Raw genomic sequence first — 16,620 nt, forward strand, 5'->3', positions numbered from 1 at the left:
GAACGTGTCTTAATGTAAGACATCTTTGACCATGATAAACCCTGAATTCTCTGTTCTAGTGGTGGAGCCAGTTCTGTATTTTGACTGTCCAAGTAATCTTTTCACTGTAATGTCCAGTTACCTGTGTGGAACACAATGTGGGCCTTTAAAAACTCTATATACCACATACACAGAAGACATGTTGTTCTTCTGGAATTATTATGTTGCAGGAGTTACAATGCACATATTGCATTATTACAAACTCTTCTTTAATTGTCTTCACATGACACACTACTCAGACGGTGTGATTGAGTGGGTTGAAGTGGCTGTGCATGTGTGTTTATATTTCCACATTATATGACCATGAGACATGGTCCTGCTAATCTCTATGCGGTGTCAAATGGCATCCCTGTGAAAACACTTTGCAGGGGCATTGGGATGTCAGAGTTCCATCTCTCTTCGTACCTCATAATTTCACCGCCATTTCATTGGAGCAATCCCTTTCACTTTGCAATGGCCCTAAATAAAATCAAAAGGCTTCATTGTGATATAAAGGACTGTCAAAGCTTAAAAGAAAATACCAACGGCCCTGCACAGACTTCTTTAAACCCCCTATGGTACAACCATAATTGAGAAGGGCTCTCTATGATGTAGTAGACACAGCATTGATAGAAACTGAGCTGAGCACTGAGCAGTATAGTGTATACTTTATTTTATTCAATTCAATAGAAAAAATACAATACAAAACATAAAAGGCATTTTTTTTTACTTTTTGGGGTCAAGTTTTAAAGAGAAAAGTGATTTTTTTTCTGTTGAATCTGTTTCATTGTAGGTTAGTTTTCCTGTTTCCCAAATAGAAGTTTTTCTCTGCTTGCCTTTCTGAGCCAAAGGGGAAAGCCTTTTCATTTTTCCACAATATGCTCATTAATTACATCATTATGATAAATCAGTATCATTCAAGAGGTTACATGTGTAGGTATTTATATGTTTTAATACCATTACTTACAGTGAATTATTTGTATGTGTACGTATATAAAATACATCAATTCTCGGTTCACCCTATGAGGCATGCTAATCTCCATTCACTGAAATATGAAATAAAAATTAAATCATGTGTTGAGATTTGGCACATCCTAAAACTATACATTGCACTTGATTTGCCTTTGTGCTGGGAACTTGGAATGTATTGATGGACACCTTATAATTATACTTCTTTAGGTTAAAACCAGGTTCACCCAGTGGCACATGGGACAATTTTGGGTTAATTTCTGGCAGCTTTCTCATCCACAAACACAGTGCTAATAATACATAAATATAACATCCAATGTTCTGTTTTCATTGCATCAGTAGTAACATAGTTTTGCATGTCTGATTTCACGAACATTCACCAGACACAGCGTTAGCAAAAATCATTTCAATGTCAATGAAAACACCTTTTGTTCATGAAGCATGAAACATCAAAAGCACTCCATAAGAAATAAAAAGATTTCTTGCAAATATTCAAAATAAAAAAAAATTATATGGAAAGCTCAAATGCATGAGCTGTGATACACTGCAAAGTGTCAAACCGTTAAAAAAGGAAAAGGTTTTATGTGTCCAATGCACAAGCCTTCAGCATCTCAGGATCAAATTGATCCACACTGCCCTCTGCAGGTGAAGCAATGCAGCAGAACTAGGGACAATGAAACCCCACATCGAGTGCCATGTTCATGCCATTCTGAGACACGATTTACAATCATAACTGCATTTTTAGTTGCCATAACTGTCTGTCTGTGCCTAAATGCATTGTAACAGTTCTGCAGGCTGGAAAATGTGTTGTCAACATTAACTATAACTTCTGTGCAAGTGTAATGAAATTTCAGACAGTTAAAGCCATTTCCCATTCACCTTGACCCATGTGGGCACAGCTCGGCTAGGAGTGGCTAAGGGAGGCCTGAACAAAGCGTGCCCAGACAGGCCTAGTAGAGGAACCCCTCCGGCTCTAGTAAAAGGTACTGCTGCAGGGGCTTCGGGATGGGCAGCTGAGGAATCAGCAGGTGGCAGTCTTTCCCGAAACGCTTCCTGAGTGCAGACCGGCACAGGTGCTGCAGGCAGCGGGGTCTGCACTCCAAGGCGAAGAGTGACTCGTAGAAGGGCTGGTGCATCTGGAGCGAAGAGACAGAGCCCGACTGATTTATACACCTATAAACAGCGATCAATGTCTGATTGTTCCAATCACAGAGTAGTAGACACTCAAATGAACCAACCACCCACAGGACAGCAATCACCAACAGGAGAGCAGGAGAGCACCAACATTCAGACGTACCAAATTTGCAAATCCAGATGTTGAGAGGGTTACAACAATTTTGGTAATTATAGGGAGCAGTCAACCACACCACCAACCACAGAGAACTAAACATGCAGGAAGCACTAAGCCCGAAAAATCTGGACAACCTGACGTCCTCAAGCGCCGAACACGGTGAATTAGGGACATCCAAACAAAACAGGCAGGAACTCATCTATCCAGACGTTCATCAGAGAGTCAGACAGTTGTGCACCACTAAAATCTGCACTTCTACAAGTGTTTCAGACAGAGTAATTAGATCTGGTGTACGTTCCCAGCAAGCCTCGCTACCAGCTTTTAAGAAGCGGCTATTTGATAATGACATAATTAATTACTGTTTCAACCAAACGGGACAAAAATAGAATAAAGAGTCTGGAGCTGAAATTGTGTTAAGGCTTGTGCAGGTTGTCCAAGTTCCTTTCCCTTTGAGATTAACGTGTTAATCACGACAAGTTTGATTGCTAAAAATCTCAGCAGTCAACCCATCTGGCTGTCTGGGTTTTAGCACAGAAGCCTTTGATCCTTGGCATGCACAGCTCATGAGCCCTCAAACTGCCCCTACCTCTAGAGCTTTGTGTGGGAGTGTAATGTCATAAGCCAAATGGTGGGCAAAACATCTCCTGTGCTGTGGTGTCAGTAGAGTTACTACCATAGCTCCATTGTACCTGCCTCCTACATTCTAATTGATCCTAATATTCATGTTAAAGAGGTATTATTTTAAGATGTTGGTGATACAGGATTCTCTTTCAGTTGAACATTGGTTGCAATCCAATATTGATTGCAATATTCTCAGTCGCAATCCACGGATGCTCAAATTGCTCATTCTGTTGCCAGCTAGAGCTTCTGGCAACAATCGCCACAAAAAATTGCCACTGTCTCATGGCCTCTGGGATGTTGCTCCTGAGTGTTGTCTCCTCTGTGCTGTGTCCATTGCTATGTGATGTCTCAGTTGTGATTCTGCAATTTAATTTGTATTTATCTATATATATTTATTTGTATACCAATTTTTACAAGAGAATTTGTCACAAAGCAGCTTTACAGGGATCCTGGGTCTGAACTCCAAAGGACAAGCCTACGGCAACAGTGGCAAGGAAAAACTCTTTTGCTAATAGGAAGGAGCCTTGTACAGAACCCGACTGTCTTGTACCTGTCTGCATCTGGCTGATGCTGGGCATTTGGGAGGGAAAGGCTGAGGAGGAGAGAATGGTCAGATAGGTGGGGCTATTGGCTAGCTGGACCAGGTGGCTGGGCACCGTCAGGCAGAAGAGCAAGTGAAGTGGAACATGGTTAACATGCTTTGCTGTGTTTTGCTGTACTGTTTAGGAACAGGTATTCTACACTCCGACGCTCCCTCTGTACTTCCTTGTCCAGAAGGCTCCGGTTAGGGATAGAATGGTCAAGTGCTGCATGCTTTGCCATAAGAGCTATGGATGCACTGTTATAGACCACGCCTCTCCACAAGTACTCATGACAAATCAAGCAAATCATAACACTTACAGCTTCAACAATGACAGGATGGTACTTTCAATGTGCTGTGCAGAAAGTTGAATCTGATGAATGCATACAATATCTGTGTTTAAGGTGCCTTTGCTGTGATGTGGGGCAGTTTTGGGACTTCTCTGCTGGTTTGGGGAACAGTGTAGAGATGTTTCGCTGGATTGTGGGAAAGATGTGTCTGCAGTGAAACCTGAGAAGCATATGAGTCTGAGAGGGAGGAGTCGAGGCGCGTCTGTCCCACCTGCACAACCTCCTCTGGAATGGTGTCCCTCCACTTGTATGTGACTGTGGCCTGGGTGTAGGAGTTGAACAGGATCTCCACTGTTTTCGGTGCCGCAGCGCAGGCAGACAGCACCTGTAATCGGCATTCACACCATTTATATATAGGAACACTGCAGGAACAGTATAGTGACTGCTTTGTTTTTACAAAGACCATAATATCATACAAAGCAAAAACAATAGTGTTAATTCAACATTGTAAGTGTAAAGGTGGGACAATATAGACACTGTTCAGAGTTAAATGAAGACTTACATTATTGAATAAACACTACTGATTTTGCTTTTTAAGTATGGTCCATCTCATCAGCAACACTGTAGAGCTGGCAGGTGGGAGCAGCTAGGATCCATAGCGTGGCATAGTGGTAAGGAGCAGGGCTTGTAAATGAGAGGTTGCTAGTTCAATTCCCTGCTGGGGTACTGCTGTTGTACCCTTGGGCACACACTTAAGTGGCAAATGCCTCTGTGTTGATAAAACAGTAACCCATGTAAGTCACTCTGGGTAAGAGTGTCTGTTAAATGACAACAATATAATGTAATGGATCCACACTCTAAACTGGATGGAGGCAGAGGTGGAGGCCTACCTTGAGAAGTGCCAGGGGCCACACCTTGATGGAGCCGTGGTTGAGCAGCGTCTGCACAATGAGGTGGGGCTGGTGCTCGGCTTTGACCACGGCGTTCTGCAGGACGTTGGACAGTGGCGTGGCACCGTTGTAGTCGATGGCGTTGATGTCGGCCCGGTGCTCCAGCAGCAGCTGCACTAGGCCGTGCTGGACGTTGCGGGCGGCGCGGTGGAGGGGGCTGCGGCGCTCGCCGTCGACCAGGTGGACGTCGGCGCCGTACGCTAGCAGCAGGCGGCACAGCTCTGCGTAGCTGCCCTCAACGTCGGGCCGCTGGGCACCCGCGCAGGCCGCCACCAGCGGGGTCTCCCCCGAGCCGCTGCGCCGGTTCACCTCGGCGCCATATCGCAGATAGAGCTGGGCGTGATGCTGGAGCCCGTGCCGGGCTGCCACATGCAGCGGCGTCTCTCCCTCCTCCTCACTCGGCAGGTCCACCGCCGCGCCGTAGCGCACCAGCGCCTTGGCACAGCTGTGGCGGGAGAGATGCTGCCATCAGTGGTGGTGCGATTGACACACCCACACCTCACACCTGTGCTCTCTGACTCATACAGGGTCAAACCAATTCCCCATCTATTGATCTGTCTAGCTAGCTAGCCAGCCAACTAGCTATCACCTATCTATCAATTTATCTTTCTAGTTAACTGGTTAGTTACCAAGCAAGCCACCCAGTTAGCTAGCTATCACCTATCAATCAATCTATGTATGTAGGTAGTTAGGTGATTAGTGAGCTAGCTATGTAGCTTTTCAGTGTTTGGATCAACTGGGAGAGATGACTCAGGTAGTATTTCATGTATGTTACTGTATTTCTCACTAAGTGCTTGAATGACTGTGGGAAGCTCAATCAGTTCAACGAGCAGTTTAGAAGGAGTGCTTAATGTTGCTCCCGGGTACAAAGAAGCACAGAACTACTAATAGGAATTAACCAACAAACTGATATTAAAACTGAATGAAATCATGAATTATACAAATTGGAAGGTGTGCTCTTGACTCTGTGCACTCGTGGTTTGTCTGTGTCTAAGGTAAGTGACATGTTTTTTTTAATATATATATAGTAAATAAATGTACTGAAATGCATTCAGTCCAAAAATTGTGTAAAATGCTGAAGAGAACTTCCTGGATGGAAGTGGACAGGGAATAGCCCATATACAGCACAACGCATCAGATGGAATGTGAGAGTCGGTGATGTCAAACAGGTTCAGTCCAGGACATCCTGGATCAGTATGTGGTGTGACTACATCTGACAGACTACTGCCTGCATCTGGGACAGATGCTGATCTGAGTACAGCCCTTTAGGAAGAACAGGATCAGGACATACTTCACAGAGAGCCTGCATCTGGGACACTTGCTGATCTGAGTACAGCACTCAGTGGGACATGATTCCATACAGGTAAGCAAACATTCTTTTGTCATCTGTGTCCGTTAAGGAACCCACGATAAGTGCCTTTCCTTTACGAATAGTCAAATTAAGATTTTGGAGCATACATCATCATCGTCATCGCCATCATGAGTGTCATTATCATCATCATCCTGAGTGCTAATGGTGGGTTGAAGCCTTCATTTTTCTATGAATCTGATGGAGATGGTGAGATGCTATTTAGGACTTGTGTCCTGCCGATGGGTACCGTTAGATCAGAGCTGTGTGATGTAAAAGCTTGGTGGAGCCCCGGCAGGGTGCTGTGAGAGCTGCTGTCTTTGATCCCAGCAGCCGTCTGACTGTCTACAGCGGTCTGTTCCTTCACACCCTCTCCTGCAGAATTAAACTGAGCTCCGATAAATAAACCATAAAACCCGCACACTGTAATTAGGCTTGCTTCGTCGCGCTGGGTCAGAGTTCTAAATGAAGAGTGCAAAAACTATAGGTCGGTTTCGGAGGGGGAGGGCTGGAGCTCCTCGGAGAGAGAGCAAACGGCGGAGTTAACCTGCGGACAGACCGCTGTTTGATAAATCGGCCCGAACTTCCCCCGCGCGGTGAATCTGGCATCATTAGAGCCGGAGGAGACAGCGAGTTTCAGCTTAGCGGCGCGCTAATGAGCTCCTGATTCCCATCGCTCACGCTGCGATCGGACGCAGAACACCGCCGACGTGTGACGGCGCGCAGAAGGCGGCAGGGAATTGGACGCTCGGCCATGAAACAAAGATCACAGCATGACTTCCGATGTTAATGTCCCCGTTCGACAGTTCGCTTTCTCTCTGAGCGATTCCCTGGTCTGTGCGTGAAGCACATTTCATTAGCAGAACAAATCTGATCATTGTACATATTTGATACCATTGCTTGACCTGAGAATGCTCATCTAACCATTTCTAGCATATTGGCGTCTCAGAAGTACTTTTCTTTTTCTTACTTGCTTAAGACAAACATGTACTTATTTCTGCCATGCTTACTGCCACTGTTTTATTGTGGAGATCACTACATTTATAAACGGTTTGAATTGCTGGTTGACAGACCTGCTGGCAATAATATTCAGTCAGATCAAAATAATTTTTTTTCAGCATCGCAAACAACATTCAATACTGTCCAGTATCAATCTACAGAAATGCTTAGTTACACATTTTCAATGAACCCAATGAATTCAACAGAATAATAATGTTTGCCTCAAACTGAAACAAAAACACATCAAACAAAAACCCAAAAGAATCAAAACTAAAAATGATCACCTTGGACATTGAAGGACTTTACTGACATAACATGACACGGTAAGTCTGTTTCACAGGCAAGAGGATTCAAAATCACAATTATTTTGAAAAACTGAACAGTCCTGCTTTGAAGTATGTGCAAAAAGTACAATGACAACATGGTACAGCCACCAAGGCCCTATTGTTGTGTCATATCTGGCTTTCTTCAGTAAAGATATGGCCATATAACATGGATACATGGAAAGCATGTGTCTTACCCCAGGTAAGAGTACATGCTAAGCAAACAAATGCTCAAAAATGTGACACCAGGGACCAGTTGCTATTTTAAAGGCGCATCTCATAGCTTCAGTGATAGTGTATTGGCTTTTGACATAAGGTTTCCTTTTCATTATTCTGAAATGGTATCTTCTACTTGACACTGTCAAGCAATGTACATTGTTCTGGATAATGTCAGTTAACACAGTTAAAGACTTTAAAAAGGCAGTCAACAGAGTGTGCTGCTTCAAGGTAAAAAGGGATAGCACTTTCTGCTGGTAGCTTCTACCACAGTTGGGTTTGATAGAGGAGTCGGATGTGGCAAATGGGGTGTTAGGTGTGGTATGGAATCGACTGAGGTGAATGACTGGTGAATGAATGAGCTATGAGGTTTGGGAGAGGTGAGGGTGAGGACAGAGTGGGGGGAACTGACCGGAGGGACTGGGGCGTCCTGCACAGGTGGAGGGGCGAGAAGCCATCCTCACTCAACAGGGCGGGGCTGGCACCGTGCTCCAGCAGCAGCTCGACACACTCTGTGTTGCTGTTCTCGCAGGCCTCGTGCAGGGCGGTCTTGCCCCCCGCGCTCAGGTTGGGCCGCGCCCCGTGCTCCAGCAGGTACCGCAGGCAGTCGGTGTAGCCCTGGGCCGCCGCGATGCACAGGGGACTGGTCAGCTCACGCTTGTACTCCAGCGACCACAGACCTGCAACCGCAGCAAGCACGGCATCAGAACCACATTTCCCAGCATTCCTCTGGGCAGCACAAAACTTTATTGCAATTCCAGTGCTGGGGAGTCTGAACAGACTCACTGGTACTTGTAGCTATGTCTCCGCACACACATAGTGAAGCCCATGGTGAGGCTGGGCTCATATGGATCCAGCACAGAATATGACGTCATCCCCTGGCTAAAACCAGCTCTTTCTGAACATACAGGTGCTGGCATTCAACATCTGGTGATGGGACTCTCCGAATGAAAAATATATTGCAACAGAGGGATATACTTTTTGTCATTGACTCTAGGTGTTGATTTCTGCTAACAAAAAATCTCTAATTACAAAAATGAGGCCTGATACCCAGGTATATATGAAGAATCCATTTGAAAGGGATAAAACTGAAAGCTGAAAACATGCACGTTCACCCACTCAGCTTCAAAAGGATGCTGCATGCGCATGTTTGCTCAACACACAGGTTTATCAGACATTGACCATTCCACAAAACACACTCAAGGAAATGAGCCAGAATAGTGTTGTCCACAACCAATAATAACATCTTCTGAATTCCTCTGGACCCATGGTTTGGAGGCAGTGGGAGGAGATGGGTTTGCCTGAGTTTGTCCATTTCATCCTGATCCTCTGCCGCCCGGGCCCCGCGTTACCTGAGGGCCCGAAGCTGGCCGACGATTTGGCCTGCCACTGCAGCTCCTCGCGGCTGATGTCGTACAGCACGTCGACGTCCACGTAGCTCCTTTTCAGGAGCCCCCTCAGCCCACGCACGTCCCCAGTCACCACGGCCCAGTAGAGCCGCACCGCCCTGTCGTCTGACCTGGCCTCCCCCAGCCCCGCCTTCCGGGCCTGCTCCTCCGCCAGCCCACGGGCCTCGTCCAGCCGCACGGTGGAGCACAGGTCCTCCAAGCGCAGAGTCCTCAGCATCTCCCCTGGTCTCCTCCTCTCTCCCATCCGCAGGAACCTCGAATGAGGCTCTGGAGCCCAGGAATGCGCTTATATAGACCCCATCTGAATTTCCACTGTCCCGCTCCAGTTCATTGTCCCACTATTAATAACCCATTGTTCTACTTCTGTTGGCCACTGCCCCCCTGTTGTGGCTTATATTTAGCCTTTGATGTTGTGCTGGATTCCACTGGCTGCTCAACATGCATTTGAGATATGGTACTGATCTCTCAGCCCATGGGGTGATGGGTGTTGATGGGTGATCTCTGCCTCATAGGGCGTGCTGGGATGGCGTGCAACAGCATTACATTATTTACGAGTTCAGCAGACACTCCCTCTGCAGAGCCACTTTCATAGCTTGCATTTTGCACATTATCCGTTTGCACAGCTGGATATTTACTGAGTCGATTCGGGTTAATCGCCCCGCTCAGGGGTACAATGGCAGCACCCCGCCGTGGGATTCAAACCTGCAATCTCTTGGCGACAAAACAAGCGACTCCCAAACAGTTGTTCGCTGTTGTTTTGGGGGTGGGGGTCACTGTTGCCGAGGCGGGTTAATCCAAGACCGCAGCAGGGCTTCGGAGTGCAGAGACAAGGGCGGCCAAGCTGGGGCTGGCTCCAGAGGGGATGCAAGAGGCCAAGCATTCCTGGGTCACAAGATGCACTCAGCTGAGCACTGTGTAACCCAGCGCCCTGGAATTCATGTGGTCAGGACCATTCTCTCTCTCTCTGTCTCACACTGTTATCGGCCTCTGTAACCCTATTACTGTGCTTCAAGGGTAATTCACTTTCCAAGAAGTTCAGAGGTGACCTAATTGCATATCCTCCACGGCTTCCTGTCTGGCACTTTCTGCTCCTGCGCCATCCTTGTCACATGCAACCCTCCCTGGTTGTGTTGCTAAATCACAACAAACGCTGTGAGCATTGTGACAAGGGACAATGTTACAGGGGACCTCTGAATAAGATCTTATTAAAGGAGAGGGCTTCTTCTGGAATTGGCTGTGAGAGTGTGCAAGCGGTCGGAGAGAGAACATTGGGTGAACGCCTGGTGAACATCAAAAGCTGATCCTGGGACCACATTGTTTCCCTGTTTTCAGAGGTGTGATTTATTTCCAGGTTAGGATTACACGGTGTGAGCATACATCAACCCCAGCCAGTGCCTGGAGACAGGGGCAGAAGAAAAGGAAAGCATGAAAGCTATGAAGGAGCGTGCTGATTTTTGGAGGGGGAACGCAGGGACCCGGTGCAGGGGGGAAAGGGCTTTGAAGTCTACAGCCGCACCTCTCTAGCTGTCTCACACGGGGTGACAAATGGCAGTCACATGATCTGCTACCTACAGAAGCTCGAGTAAAAAAGAAAAAAAGCCTCACTCTTTCATGAAATATTCACTCCTATTTCTCACATTTTCCCCCAGAGCCCTTCATACAGAGAGAAACGTGTGCGTAGTTAATCTTTCAGTGGCCTGTCCTTTCCACGGCTGCCTCAGAGACAGGGCCTAGCATCATGTGACCCCATCGCCCTGTGTGGGCGCTTTGACAGCCAGGGTCACCTATTCATATGCCTGTGGTTGCGGAGAGAGGGCCTGCCTGCACAACCCGGCACAGGTGTTCAGGTGTGAAACCACCTGGATTTAGTGAGGGGTGATGGAAGCAGGGGCTCACAAGGGAAATGAATTAATCCACAAACTCTGCAGTTTCATGCCAGAATGTGACGTGTTGTGGGAATATCAATTCTGATAGGCTAATAGGTGTGACGGGTTATTTTGATAGATGTAAATTGGACAGAATATGCTGAAAATATTTCCACACTCCTGCATCTGACACAACGGATGGCTTTCACCACCCCACCAGTGATCTACAGTATCAGTGATGAGTCTATTTCCCCAGAGAGAACTCCAGTAGCCTGCCTCATGCCTTTCTCAAAACCACATAGTACTCAGATACATGGGGTTTGTCCTATACTTATACCAAAGTGAACTTCTCCCGTGCAGATAATACAGGGAATACTATCAAATGCACTGCCTGGACACAGCAGAGCTGTACAGGTGGACTCAAATTAAAGAAATATCTTAAACATGTCTTAAACATGCTTTTAGCATCTGATCTGTCTTAACTCTATGTCTATTAATAGTGTGTTTAATTTCCTTACATTTCTATTGCTTTTAACTGCCATTGCTTTGTTTTGTTCTTTTCTGTCTTATCTAATATACTACCTGGGTTACTTTATTATCTTCTTTTTTTCTATTGTCACATCTATTTATCTTATGTTATTTAAGTCTACTTGTACCCTTGTATATCCATGTTTATTGTCATGTGCATGCACTGTGATGCACTTTGAACTGGGTGGATGGAAATATTATTATATTGTGCAAACAGTGAATGGGAAACTCCTGGCAGTGAGTAGTTCATTCCATCAAGAAAGAAAAACAAATGAATCATGTTTCTATCAAGCATATTATACAATTAAACAGTACGCCTAATGACATGGCTGACTGTAACCGCTCATCCTGGCCCTCCCCCCCATTGTTGTCCAAGCAGAGCCCTGATTTTGCATGCTTCCGTATTCGAGTTTATATGCAAATCTGGATTAACGAGGAAGCAATAAACTCACGTCCGGGCCCCGCCTCCCTCCCCATCGCGTACCGCACTTCTTGGAAGTCCAGCGCAGCTCATCGCTCTGGAACTCCAGCACCCTGTTGAGCTCATCGGGGTCGGAGAAGCCGTCCTGCAGGTCCTTCCAGTGGCGGGCCAGCAGAGCGTCCAGGGTGGGCGGGCAGGGGAACGCCATGCCGGGCTGTCTGAAGGAGCTCCGGCTCCTCTCCCTGGGATCCCTGCTCTCCCTCCCTGCCCTCTGGGCGGAGCCACGGCCTCGAGCCTCCATGCGCCCGCCCCCGTCCCTGTCCCCCACGGCGTCATGCGCCCCGCTCGGCATGGCTGGGGGGTAGGCGACAACCGAGGTGCCCTTTTGGGAGAGCATGGTGGGAATGGCCGGCCTGTGTCAGCGGTGGTTCGGGTATGGCGTCTGCTCCAGGTGGCGGTGGATTCTTACCTGTCGGCTTGCGGCAGGGGGCTATTTATGCCCTTTGTTTGCCTGTTGTTTCTGTTTATTTATAGTTGGAATGGAACGCAACTGGGACCTGGCTTCAAATCACAAGGCTGGTCCTGATCAAGGCCAGTTAAAACACCCCGGCCCCTGTGTCTGTGTGCCTAGCCAGGCAAAGGGCAAACAGGTCAGTATCTGTAACCAGGCCACATTCAGGCTAGCCTAAAATACATTCCCTGTGATATCATCACAGCAGCGCAGCTAAATGTGGAACAGCAGCGGACAGACGTGACAATAACAATGGCGGATGGCATTGTTGTGTTGAGCAATGTGACCGACCACGAGGTAGGCTTGTTATCCGCGATCACATCCCAGAGGGTACTTAACATTCCCATGTCTCCACTTACAGGACGGGTGAATGCTTGTCACTAAATGGCTCAGCCGGGCCGATGAGGTCAGGAGATAAACAAAACCCTGATGGTCTGGGGTATGGGAGGCAGTGGAGTGCCAGAACAGTGTCAGTCACTGTTTTCATTACTGCAGGCTGTGACATCTGAAGCTTTTCACGAGTGGGAGCACAACTGCAGGAGGCCGAGAAGCAGGACCTCTGCTCTCCTCACCCATGCACCCCTCTCTTTCTATCCTGATAGAAAGGGTGATGTCCTCCCCAGAAACTCATGCAGAACACTGGATACCCAGATACTGGAGTCACCTTATTACCACAGATTTAATTACCTTGGATTTAACCAAAACTGCAGTGTCGCCTTATGACATGACATTATGACTTTCTTGGTACAAATACTAAAAAAAAAAAAATCAAATTAGACCTGTTACAATAAGGGAACGGGCATTGTTCAAAGGTTATGGTCAGTCAAAATGTTGTTACTGTGGAAGCCCCCAGTCAGTGAATCACTGTGAAAATAATGGGCACTACTATCTCAAGGCCTGTTTCCTCCAATCGCAACTTTTAGAAGATTGTCAGTACTGAGCTACCATTGGTCAAACAGTTTGTCCATCTCAGGAGTTTCTAATGCATTTTGATTTACAGTTGTTAGTACCTACTAAGTTTACATCTCCAGATTCTTTAGTGTAGATTTTTTCAAGCAAAAGGCGTTTAATTACAGTGGCCCAGGTTCAAGAGTTTTCATTGATAGTTTTCATTGATTTTGTTTGCATAGCACATGCTGTCCAGTTATAGAACGAAGGCTTCTCCATTGAGTTAAAGACTAAAGATGAACTCATAGTTTCAGGCAGAAAAATTAATAACATCAAAGAATTATGCCTGGTTTATGGACTCTTTCCTGAAAATGGCAGGGAATAAAACCTTTTTTCTTCATTTTGGGAACTGTCACGCATTCAAATCAATGTTCACATGATGGAATATAGGAATCATTGCATATCCAGTATTGTCTTGAATACTGATTTTGACAGTGAAATCATCTGTTAGTGACAAGTATGGTGATGGTACATCCCCTCAGCCTGAACTCACACTCCTTCTAGAGGCCCTCTGTCTCCCATTCTCTCAGGCCTCTCGGCCCTGGGCACAGAGTGTCTCCACACCTGGATCCTCATCGACCTGCAAACAGTTCACGAGGCCCAGCTCCTCATCTGAGTGTGTCTCTGGACATTCACTCAGTACCATAGCAGTCTCTTCTGTCTCCTGTTCATGTCTCCCAGAACATGAGGTTAAAGTCCTCAGTCAATCCCTTCATCTGGCACTGCACTGTCCATTCTAACATCTTGGGGCCTGACAGACACATTATCATTGACATTGAGTAAGAACTAGAAGGGCTAACCAGACGGTAGTCCTAGCCATTCTGGAGATGATGGCTCATGAAGCTTTTCTTTTCCACCGCTAATCATCACTGACCTGATAATGTAGCCTCTGTGGCATGTTTACCATTTTAGCTGAGTCTGAGTAGTGTGGTTTGCAATTTTAAATCAGTCACTGTTGCATTGGTCTGTAAATATGGAAGCCTGTCAGCTAATAGACATATAGCAGATGTAAAGTATAGGATAAAATATAAGCATTGACCTCTGACCTGTGGCAGGAGCTGGCTATAAATTTAATAGAGACCCTCAGATGTCCCAGTAAAAACTATTGCACAGTTAGTATAACAAGCTACTTATAGTGGGAACAACTGTAACAATGTAATTCAATGAGTGGGATCACTGGTCAAGTCTCTGAAGGGTCACACCCCAGTGACACAGCAAGAGTCAAATGAGGCAGGGCTTTTCATCACATTTCTGAGACTCATGTTTGTCAACAGTGGCTGGTCTGCTCAAGAGCTGGCTGATGCTACAGGAGTCGGGCGTCACTGAACGTCATGTTGGCCTTACTCATGTCACTCTCCTGCTTGTTCAAAACATCCGCAAACCAAGCATTATTGATTCGTGGACCATTTGACCAATGGATGGACCTGATGCACAAACACAGGTGGCTAGCACATTGCCCGGACTTACCCAGAAGCACTGCCGGGGGCAGCTGCACTGAGGGGTCCTTCATCCAGTCGTCGTTTGAAAGCTCGACCGTGGCGTCTGGGTTCCCCCCCGCTGCAGCTTTGAGGAGCGCCTCCACGCTCTCATGGTCGCCTGCCGCCAACACCCCCTTCAGTCGCCTGACAAAGTCTGAGTCCGCCGGATGATCGGGTGTGACGTCGGCCCTAGCCCTGCGACACCGCATGCTCTGGGAGGCCGAGCGTGGTGTGCTGTTTAACTTCCCTGTTTCTAAATGACTGTTCGGACAAACTTTCATGATTCAACACTTTCTCTGGTGCTTGCTGGAGGTTGTTTTCTGCCTCAGCTAAAGATAGACACAGCCAGGCTAGAGACGGATCACCTTTCTCAGGGAGTATCAATGCTCAGCCAAATGGATTGCAGACCTGTAATCCTACATTAGCCCCAATGCCAGCCTGCCTTCAACAGACTACAGTTTGGGGGGGCTACCAAAATTATTCAAGTTATTCAGAGATTTATTGTTATCTATTTTGAATGTGGACATATTCCTGGAATTAATTCAAGCAGAAGGAATGCAAAGAGCAATGTTTCCATCAGCCATTTCTGAAATACCAAAAGTGATGCATGCATTCATCTCACATAGAAAGAACTGCAGTTGTTTATTTTTTATTGCTAGTCAACTTTACCAGTCTTCCATCAGATGACAAAACCATGTGGTATGTATAAGCATCACAATCTTCAACTAAAAACCACAAAAAGAAAACATTCACGGCATGCTGTTATGTGGATTATGTATGTCATGTGTGGTTGTCACCATAAAGAAGCAGAAGCCTTTATTCACAATTTTTTGATGAAACACATAAAGAACCCAAAAAAGATTCAATATGAAATGGAGTCAGTGGCCAAACCAGACACTTTCACTCTGATAAACTCTGCCAAACTAATTTCGTAACAGTCAAAGTTCCATGTCAGAAACTTTTCTCCCTCACCCACAGTAACCTGTACTTCTGCTGACAAACAAGCCAGCACTCTCTTTGAAATGGGTAATGACCAAAGCTGGGTCCCCTGGTCTCAACGCGGTGTCCTAATGACATGGGCTTGTCCCTGGGGGATTCCTGGGAGAGGGAAGAAAGGGAACGTTGGGAGGAAGCTATGCGGGTAATTACCAGAGCTTCTGGTTTGGGGAGCCGTAAAAAAAAAAAATCCACAGTCAAGTTAAGCGTGCCCCGCCCCTGGCCATGAGCGCTGTCCGAGGCCTGTGATTTACACATTCCCCGCTGGAGCGGCTGACCTTCCGCGGTCGTCGGCCAATTAGCCGGGTCGAGCGGAGTGTAATTGAGGGGGAGAACATCTGCTCTTTAATGGGGCCTTCACCTGGTTCCACTGCCCCGCTTTCGCACAGGACCAGAGCTCCCCTCTCGCCCCACCGTGGGATCCCACTAACGCTTTCGATGCGTCGCCAACCCATTTAAGGATTTTCAGAAAAATGTGTCCTCCCTTCGGCAGAGGTCTGCTGGTGGTCCTGCATTGCGCTCAGCTTGGGACGTGTTTAACCTTGATGAGAAAGCGCCTCCAAGCGCGTGAGGCACTCCGCTCAATCGTGCATTCTCCACGGTTGTTCCCGTTGTTTTATTCTTGTCCCTACAGGTTATTCCAAGCTGGGCCATGTGCCAGTAAATAACCATCGCTGTTTAATAGACATGACAGGGCTTCACTTAACGCACAATCAAGACATTACTTAAACTGATATCTTGTATTACGTTGTGATAGTTGCCACTTAGGTCTGTGGGATTTTTTCAAATCCATTTCAACACCATAGAGGACTGCAGATGGACTGTCAGCAAGGGCGGTTTGGTCCTTAGGGCGGTCGGG

General features: G+C 46.8%; 1 protein-coding gene across 1 annotated transcript; it reads right to left on the reverse strand.

Annotated features, from left to right (window-relative positions):
* Positions 1-1,937: 1,937 nt before the first annotated feature.
* On the reverse strand, positions 1,938-14,974 carry asb18 (ankyrin repeat and SOCS box containing 18). Its single transcript, XM_036540766.1, has 6 exons — positions 14,755-14,974; positions 11,892-12,182; positions 8,018-8,285; positions 4,660-5,164; positions 4,041-4,154; positions 1,938-2,123 (listed from the first exon to the last, which is right to left on the reverse strand). Exons 1-6 carry the CDS (start codon positions 14,972-14,974, stop codon positions 1,938-1,940), a joined length of 1,584 nt encoding a protein of 527 aa, XP_036396659.1.
* Positions 14,975-16,620: the final 1,646 nt, after the last annotated feature.

Source organism: Megalops cyprinoides, chromosome 11, assembly GCF_013368585.1.
Source record: "Megalops cyprinoides isolate fMegCyp1 chromosome 11, fMegCyp1.pri, whole genome shotgun sequence".
NCBI lineage: Eukaryota > Metazoa > Chordata > Actinopteri > Elopiformes > Megalopidae > Megalops > Megalops cyprinoides.

What these genes read in the sequence shown, in the direction of transcription:
- asb18 (XM_036540766.1), bottom strand. Translation starts at nt 14,974, where the DNA reads ATGCGGTGTCGCAGGGCTAGGGCCGACGTCACACCCGATCATCCGGCG. An exon ending in GCCCCCGGCAGTGCTTCTGG is followed by an intron (nt 12,183 to 14,754) that starts GTAAGTCCGGGC and finishes CCTACCCCCCAG; the next exon opens with CCATGCCGAGCGGGGCGCAT. An exon ending in AGGACGCCCCAGTCCCTCCG is followed by an intron (nt 5,165 to 8,017) that starts GTCAGTTCCCCC and finishes CTCCCGCCACAG; the next exon opens with CTGTGCCAAGGCGCTGGTGC.